Source organism: Arachis hypogaea, chromosome 15 (genome assembly GCF_003086295.3).
Source record: "Arachis hypogaea cultivar Tifrunner chromosome 15, arahy.Tifrunner.gnm2.J5K5, whole genome shotgun sequence".
Classification (NCBI taxonomy): Eukaryota; Viridiplantae; Streptophyta; class Magnoliopsida; order Fabales; family Fabaceae; genus Arachis; species Arachis hypogaea.
In genome coordinates this window covers 33,181,856-33,190,390 of record NC_092050.1, presented here as the reverse complement: position 1 = coordinate 33,190,390, position 8,535 = coordinate 33,181,856, and the positions used below count along the sequence as shown (strand labels likewise).

At 33.3% G+C, this 8,535-nt stretch overlaps 2 protein-coding genes across 2 annotated transcripts; one reads left to right on the top strand and one right to left on the bottom strand.

The window, feature by feature from the left end:
- Positions 1-3,130: 3,130 nt before the first annotated feature.
- Positions 3,131-6,554, bottom strand: LOC112750154 (glutathione S-transferase U17). Its single transcript, XM_025798726.3, has 2 exons — positions 5,956-6,554; positions 3,131-4,263 (listed from the first exon to the last, which is right to left on the bottom strand). Exons 1-2 carry the CDS (start codon positions 6,277-6,279, stop codon positions 3,877-3,879), a joined length of 711 nt encoding a protein of 236 aa, XP_025654511.1. The 5' UTR covers positions 6,280-6,554; the 3' UTR covers positions 3,131-3,876.
- Positions 6,555-7,545: 991 nt separating this feature from the next.
- Positions 7,546-8,535, top strand: LOC112748271 (protein MAIN-LIKE 1-like). The gene is made up of 3 exons (XM_025796486.1): positions 7,546-7,596; positions 7,838-8,403; positions 8,505-8,535. Exons 1-3 carry the CDS (start codon positions 7,546-7,548, stop codon positions 8,533-8,535), a joined length of 648 nt encoding a protein of 215 aa, XP_025652271.1.

Here is an 8,535-nt window from a genome sequence, read left to right as displayed (position 1 = left end):
GTTTTGCCTAAGTAAAGGAAACGGCTTTGAAAGAAGTAAATGATTACGTGACTCGGTTTGGCTTAGACCCTATTTTATTACTCAAATCGGAAAGCCAAGGTTTTGATGATTTTAAATGAATTTGGCGAAATAAGTTATGCTATCCTCCCCTAAGGACTTGGGACCCTGCCAAGGAACGTTTGTTATAAAATCCCATTGTTGGATGGGTGATTTTGAATATCTCAAAGAGATCTTTAACTTTCCATGGTTTTGGAAGTTTTGGAAAGAGGAAGCCGAGAGTGGCTTATTTTAAAAAGGGAATTTTCCTTGAGTAAAAAATTGGCTTATGAGCCTGAGATAATTTGAGAAATGAGATCTTTAAAGCCAAGGCTGAAAAGAGTTGAAACTTGATTTCAAAGTGAAATGAATTGAGAAAGTGATTTATGGCTTAAATGCCGATTTCATGAATTTGATGATTTTGAATGTGGAAGTGCTGTTTTATCGTGAGCCGAAATGGCTATGTATGATTTATGAATATTGGCTGGTTCTGGATTGAACCGTGACCCGGAATGGCTGTGTATGATTTATCAATATTGGCTGGTTCTGGATTGAACCGTGAGCCGGATGGCTAAGATGGATGTTGATCCATGGCTGAGAATGAATGCATATATGCTGAGATATTGATAATTGTGATTTTGCACTTCCACTATCTGAGATACGAGTTTCCCTGGATAGTAGCAGTGGCTAGCCACCACGTGCTCCAGGTTGAGACTTGATACTCTGTTGACCCTATGTCGTAAGTGTGGCCGGGCATTGTGAAAGCCCCGGATGAGCTCGCCCTCGTAAATATTCACCAGTGAGGGTGATGGATATGGATCATGATTATGATCAAGTTTATGATGAGTATAACTCGAGTTGGGGATGCGCGACAGAGGGACAGTCCAATGGTTAGCTACCAGGACTTATCGGGTTGGCTCTATATCCGACAGATGATATCATCAGCCACTAGGGACAGGCATGCATCATATGCATTTATGTGACATTGTTTGGGTGTGCATATTATACTTGGTTTGCCTATGTGATTAATTGCTAATTGTTCTACTTGCAATAACTGTTTGTTTGTGCTTGCATCTTTCTATTTGTGTTTGCTACTGGGACTCTGTTGGACTGTGGTGATTGGTTGCTGGTTGGATTGTTTGGGCCTAGGGCCGTGGTTGGAATGAGGTGAACCGATGGTTGGTTTCGATTTTTGTGTTTCTGGTTTGGAAAAGTATGAAATGCTAATTTGGTTCAACATGGTTAAACATTTTTGAAAGGCTTTTTGAGTTTTTGAGAATTGAACGGTTCCTCTTTTAGAAAAGATTTCCGACTTTACTTTTATTGTAAACCGTTGTTTTTGAAAAGAGGCATAAGACGGTTATAAATCACTGGTGCGGTTATTCTCACGTATCCTATTACAGTAATTCCCAAAAACCCTCTACTGAGAACCCTTTCGAGGATGATGTTCTCACCCCCCCTACATTTTTCTCCTTTCAGGATATGGGCACTGAAGTTACGCAGAGCTTATTTAATTGTTGTTGTGATGCTCTATATTGTTTTAGTTATGGTTTATTGTACCCTCGCCTTTATCTTGACATAATCTGTAAGAGTGATAGGGATTGTATTGGATTATGTTTGTAATATTATTTATATATATATTTGTACATATATATGGATGTACTCTTTATGAGTTTTGTAAGTTGTATGGTATTTATGGATGTATGTCATCAGATGAAAGTATTTTTGGGAACGGTATTGCGGTTTAAGGTTTCAAACAGGCTCATATTTTAGTATTAAATATTATAAAAGTCGTCGTAATGTTCGAGCTATCAGAGTCGCGCAGCCGGAAGCGTGAGCTTTGGTAGTTAGGGTGTTACACTTTCTCCCTCGCGTTCTGACTCCCAGCTGCGACACGTGGTGACGGCAACATTCCTGGCTCGCGTCTTCTTCGTCAGTCTCTCTCTCACATGTGACATGGACGGCGGCGACGGTGGCACCAGGCCCTGCCAGTGCTACTTCTTCTTCCTTCTTCTTTTTTTCGGATCTGCGTGTGTGTGTGTGTGACGTTGAAGGGAAAAATTGTGGGTGGCGGTTGCTGAGGGTAGATGGTGTTAAGGTTAATGTTTATGTTTGTAAATTAGGGTTAGGATTTGATTTGGAAACTTTTGGGTTAATGTAGGTATTTTCAATAAAATTGGAGGTAGAGTAGTAATTGAAAATAAAATATAATACAATTTATTTATTTTTAAAAAAATACTATTTATTCGTCAACTTGCAGATTATTTTCAATTGAGTATTCTAATTTAAAATTAGAGATAAATAAATTAATTTATTTTCAATTCATAAAATCAAACTAAAATTTCAATTATTCAAATTTAAATAGTCAAAACCTGATTATTTTTAAATTTTTAAAGTTTTAAATTGTAAATAGAAAAATACTCAATAATTATAAAATTAGATAAAAATCTTAATTTATTTTAAATTCAATTTATCAAAACTTAGTTCAATCACTTTTAATAAAAAAATTTTTAAAAATCAAGTTTTGACCCATTAAAATATATCAAAACTAATTCTTAATCTAACTCCAAAAAGTTTAAGTCTTATAGATTAAGTCTACATATGGTTTACATCTTGACAACACTATATATCATTTTTTTGTAATTTGATAAAATTTGTAATATTTATTATAAAAATATTATATATTATTATTTTTGTAATAAAAATTAAATATTAAAATATAATTTATTTAAAAAACTTACAATTATGTAATATTATTATGGACAAAACATTAGTTTACAATAAAATTAGTACCATATATACTCATTGTTTGCTTATATTGGCACCCTATATATATGATTCAATTCTTCAAAATGTGGGTATTCAGAAATTATTCTTTTTTAATTTTATATTAATTTTATTAGGTAATTAATTAAGGGTACAACTAACTAGTAAAAAATGAAGTTTATTAAGAAAGAAACAAAAAATAAATAGAATTAGACCTTTTTTATTTTCTCTTTAGATGAAACGTGAATTTAAATTATTATGAAAAAAATTCAAAATCAACTAAAAATAAACATTCAAAATTTTTAAAAATTATATCTAAAACTAAATAAAAACAAAAATCTAAAATTATTATAAAACAAATATTCAAAAATTAATAAAAGAAACATTCAAAACATAATAAAAAGAGAATCCAAAATTTAACAAAAAAAAAATCTAAAATTATTTAAAAAAATTTAAAATCTAACAAAATGACACAAAAAAATATTGATTAAAGTACATCAAAAAATAAAAAAAAATATTTAAAATTATTAAAAAATTATCCAAAACTTAAGAAAAAAGAACCATCCAAACATAAGATGTAAAACATAAAAAAAAAAACACATTCAAATGCTAAGAGAAAGAAACATAAAAAAAAAGACCGTGTGTGACAACTAATGCGCGAGTGATGGGTGGCGCGGCAAATACGGTGCCTGACGGATTAGTGCGCGACACTGCGACCAGCGCGGCACGCAATGAACTGGTGTGCGGGGGTGCCCAAGTATGGGCGGCACGGCGGGCGACAGACGGTGATAGATAATATTGCACAAATACTGGAGAGTGCATTTTTTGAAATTTAAAAAATTAACTCAAGTTGACTGACCCCTAATTGGTTATCGATACTTTTTTTGTTTCATAGTTCATTGAACTACGAATTTTATTGAATGTTGAAGTACCATAATGCTAGTGTTATCACACAAGCAAAATCATCTGACACAATAAATAAATAGATTAAAAAAAAGCCATCAAAGAAACATAACATTCAAACCAAAGAGAAAAGAAAACTCCAAAATCTCATAACATCATTCCAATAACATTTTACTTGGCAGCAACTTTAGCAGCAACCCATTTTTCTTGAAGAGCCGTAGCAAACAAAACAAGCTTGTCAATCTCAGGAAGAGTTCCAGTCACAGTGGAATCCTCAACAAAATTTGTAGCCCAATTCACCAGTTCTGGAAACTTGTCGGCAACGAGGATCTCCCTTCCATTCATCTCTTCGAACACACGTAGAAAAGGCAAGAAGCTCCCAAAGGCAATGTCAATGAATCCAACCTTGTTCCCTCCAAAGAAGGACTTTCCTTCACTGCATTTGTTGAATGCCTCTTCCAACGTCACAAGCACTTCTTCCTCCAATTGCTCCAAGTGTCGCTTCTTTTCCTCTTCATCTCCAGCGGCCATTAGAATGTTCTTCATGCAAACCACAAACTACGTACACCCAAATTTAAATAATGCATAAAGAAGTTGATTGAAAACCAAAACTAAAATGGAACAGGTATGCATACAATTAGAAGGATGTAATATATCTATATATATCTGGATTGTTTAGGATTTTTTTATTAACCGAAAATGGTATAGAAAAGTAAATTTCAATAAGCTTTAGTCTTTAAAAATAATAATTTACATTGTTGTCTAGTTTTTGTACATTTTATTGTGATTTTGATTTGGAGAAATGCTAAGGTACAATTAATATTTTCGGGTAGAAAAATGAGGAATTAGTTAGTGTTGGTTCAAATCCAAGATAAATGTAGGAAAAAAATTATTGGTCACTTAACAGTTTTCATTGATTTATAGTTTTTATTAGGAATAATAAATTTAATGATATCCTACTCGCAAATCAACGTGGAAATTAAATGAATATTTTAAATCTTGAACTATTTATTATACTTATAAATATGATAAACAAAAATACTCACAAATAATCAATTTGAAATTAAAATTATCAATTATTAAATCAGTCATTATGTAATTATATATTTTTTACTCACAAATAATCAATTTGAAAATTAATCTTTGAATATTGTATTATCTATACTTTTTGATAAACAAAAATGTTCTACGAAAAAAAAATAAAAAAAGGTATATAATTTGCTTTAAAAAATAATAAAAATAAAATAACATATTTTTTAAATTAATATTTAATTACTGTCAAAGAGAATCTTCGTCATTTCATTATTTTTTTCTCTTCATCATAATATATACCTACCAATACAGGCCAACGATATTATAGTTTATTTATATGTCCACTTATAATTTTGTATCACAAAGAGACTCCGATCCTATATTTTAGTGGTCTTCTGTTTAACTTTTTATATATATATATATGTTTTTCTTTTAGAATTTTAATTTGAAACAACAACTGCCTACATATTAAAAATGCAAATATAGCCCTTTGATTTGGTAAACATAGTCAAGGTAAAATTGGATTTGTATATGAGATAATAATAGAACTAATTTTATTTATTTCTAAACATGTTTTTCACCGAAACCTTTAGAAAAATATTTACAAAAATTTAAAATCATAGATGAATAGTTTTAGAACAATAAGAACTCTCATTTAACCAAATAAAGGACATTATTTTATATTAGGATAAAGTATAATTATTTTTTCTCTCGAAAAATTTTAAAATTATGCTTAAATGTTTAATTTGATTTGAATTTACCTATAATATTTATAATAACGCTCAATTTTTTTTCTTTTATTAAATTTTTTGGTAATCACAATTGGTCAAAATATTTTTTTCCTAATCCACCCTTCATCATCTAATATTCGCTCTTATCCTTCTCTCGATATCTCCACCACACCATCTTTCTCGTCAACGTCAACATCTCTTCCTCAATACAATTGTCATTTATCAAGAGAAAGAAATAAATACTAAGAGAAGAATTTCAATAACTTCAGAAATATTAGTGTTGCAATAATTCTAGTAGTTAATGTGAATGATTTATATTTTATAATTAAAATTAGCGATTAAAATTATAAATAATATTAATATTCTTAAAATATCTAAAAAATTTTCCATATAATACATACCCTTCGAATATACTAGAAAAATTAGGGGTCATGCCTTGTTGAATATAAAATAAATAATAAATAGAATAAAACAAAATAAAGCATACCTTATCGTCAATGTATGAACCCCAAAATCTAGCAATTGTTCTGTCATAAGCATCTCGAGGAAGAATAGAAGGACCATTGGACCAAACCTCGTCAATATATTGAACTATGACTAAGGATTCACATATGGGTTTGTCACCATGAATTAGAACTGGGATTTTCTTGTGCACGGGATTGGAACGAAGAAGAAAATCACTTTTGGAGTTCAAGTCCTCTTCAATGTTCTCATATTCCAATCCTTTGATGTTAAGTGCAATCTTCACCCTCGAGGCAAATGGACTGAACCATCCACCCAAAAGCTTCAAGTCACTACTTTTTGCTGCCATAAATATTATTGTTGAAAGGCGGCTATAAATTATTGAAACTCTGATATCTACTATATAGGTTACCACTTACACTAATCAAGCAAAGCACGAAGTGTATATTTATGGTAGACGCTTCTGTATGGAAACAAATTAATGAAAGAGATGAGACATTTGTGGTCCACACTTGTGACATGTATCTTTCTGTTTTTGGTGTCCGCTTGTGACATGTGAATAATAATGTTTTCCGAGAAATAATGTTTTGTACAATTTTTTTTAAGGATAAAAGCGAAAAATATAATTTAATTTAATTTAGGACACTCAGATAATATCGAGACAAATTCATTTTATTTATGTGATTTATGTTATTATTTTTGAAAAATACTGTTATTACTTTTAAAAAGTAAAAATCAAGTGGTATGTGAAGAAACTTCAACAGATATTAATATATAAAAGTCAAGTAAAAGCCAAGTTTATATATGTGAAATTAATTTAGTGGCTCAGTTTTTTCATTATGGATTTGGTACTGGTGTTGTCCAATGAAATGGATGCATAAAAAAAATGATTTTTTATTTAAATAAATTATTTGCTCTCCTATTTTACGTGAATTCCCTAAATGGTTTTCTTGAACGTGAATCCCCTAAACCATATATATATTATATAAATCGTCCTAGGCTGGTGTGTGTTAGTTAATATATAAAACATTGTACCCTGGGACGATTTATGCATGAATTGCATAGGTGAATAGAGCATAAATCGTCCCACCCTAGTGTGTTTTAGAAGTCACATATAAATCGTCCTAACCTAGTATGAGTTATGTGTTTTCACCTAAAACACCCTACCCTAGCACGATTTATGTGCATCTTTGTAACCCTCAACCCCCTAGCACGATTTACGTGCAAATCCCTAACCCCCACCAACCTAGCACGATTTATGTGCAAAACTAACCCCTACCAACCTAACACGATTTACGTGCATAAATACCCCTCAGCAGCCTAGAACGATTCATGTGTTAAGAGCCAAACCCTACTTACCTTCCACGAGTAAAGTCTCATTTGTGAGAGACTCCATTAGCGGCGAGGAGGGTAGTGGAGGGGAGGAGAGCAACGGGAAAAAATTCAAGGAAGGGTAGTGGGCGGCGGCAGTGGAGGATTGCTAAGGCGTCGGAGGAGGTGGCCTCCGGTGGACGGCATCGACGGCGGCTGAGGGCGGCTTCCGAAGGTTGTGTTGGCGGCGGTAGAAGGCTGATTTGCTGGCTTTGGGTGGCAGTGCAAGATGGCGAGGAACGACATGTACCGATTGAACGGCATCGCGCACGTGGCAGGTTTTATCGACGAAGAGGTTAGTAATTAATTTGGTTTACAACTGATATAGTCAATGTCGTTGATGTGTTTAGTTATAAGAATGTGATTCATTTGGAAAAAAAGTGGTTGTTGTGTTAGAAATTTGTGAAACGTTAAGGTTAACATGTTTAGGATAGGTTAGGGTCATGTTTGGTTTAGGAGTGAGGTTGATTTCTGATACATATTTTTGGTTGTTGTGGGATGTTGAGTTGTAACTGTGCTTGTTATTCTGTTATCAGCCAACCCGGTGTGTACGGACTATCCGCAGGCAACAAAAGATGATATTGCATGACCGTATTATGCCTTACTTAGATAGCGCCGGATTGCTGCATGTTGCTAGGCTGAATGATTATTGGTTTAAGCTGGATGAGCCACTAATTAGTGCCTTTGTTGAGCGATGGCGTCCAGAGACACACACTTTTCATATGCCATTTGGAGAGTGCACTGTCACTTTACAGGATGTGGCATATCAATTCGGCCTCCCTGTTGATGGATTTCCAGTTAGTGGTTGTCTCAGTGACTTTGAGCAGTTGATGGAAGGTGGTAAACCTGCGTGGCAGTGGTTTGAAGAGTTGTTCGGTGAACTTCCTCCTGAAGACTGTATTGATGAGTTCACCGTGTCATATGGCTGGTTCCAAAACAGGTTGAGAGTAATGCCGAATGATGCTACAGATTCTATGGTACAGGTCTATGCTCGTGGTTACATAATGATGTTGTTGTCCATGATGCTTTTTGGCGACAAGTCTGGGGCTAGAGTGCACTTACGCTGGCTCCCGTATGTTGCGGATCTCGACGGACTCGGAAAGTATAGCTGGGGTTCGGCCACGTTATCTTGGTTATATAGGTGTCTTTGCAGAGTTGCCAATCGGAATGTAAAAAACTTATATGTTCCTCCTGTATTTATAGGCTCTTCAAGCACATAAATCGTTTCATGTGA

Bases quoted from the DNA above. Each gene is read 5' to 3' on its own strand.
- LOC112750154 (XM_025798726.3), bottom strand. From the start codon at position 6,279: ATGGCAGCAAAAAGTAGTGACTTGAAGCTTTTGGGTGGATGGTTCAGT. The intron at 4,264-5,955 runs GTATGCTTTATT...GGGTGTACGTAG, and splicing joins GTTCATACATTGACGATAAG to TTTGTGGTTTGCATGAAGAA.
- LOC112748271 (XM_025796486.1), top strand. From the start codon at position 7,546: ATGTACCGATTGAACGGCATCGCGCACGTGGCAGGTTTTATCGACGAA. The intron at 7,597-7,837 runs GTTAGTAATTAA...TTCTGTTATCAG, and splicing joins CAGGTTTTATCGACGAAGAG to CCAACCCGGTGTGTACGGAC. The intron at 8,404-8,504 runs GTATAGCTGGGG...CTGTATTTATAG, and splicing joins GATCTCGACGGACTCGGAAA to GCTCTTCAAGCACATAAATC.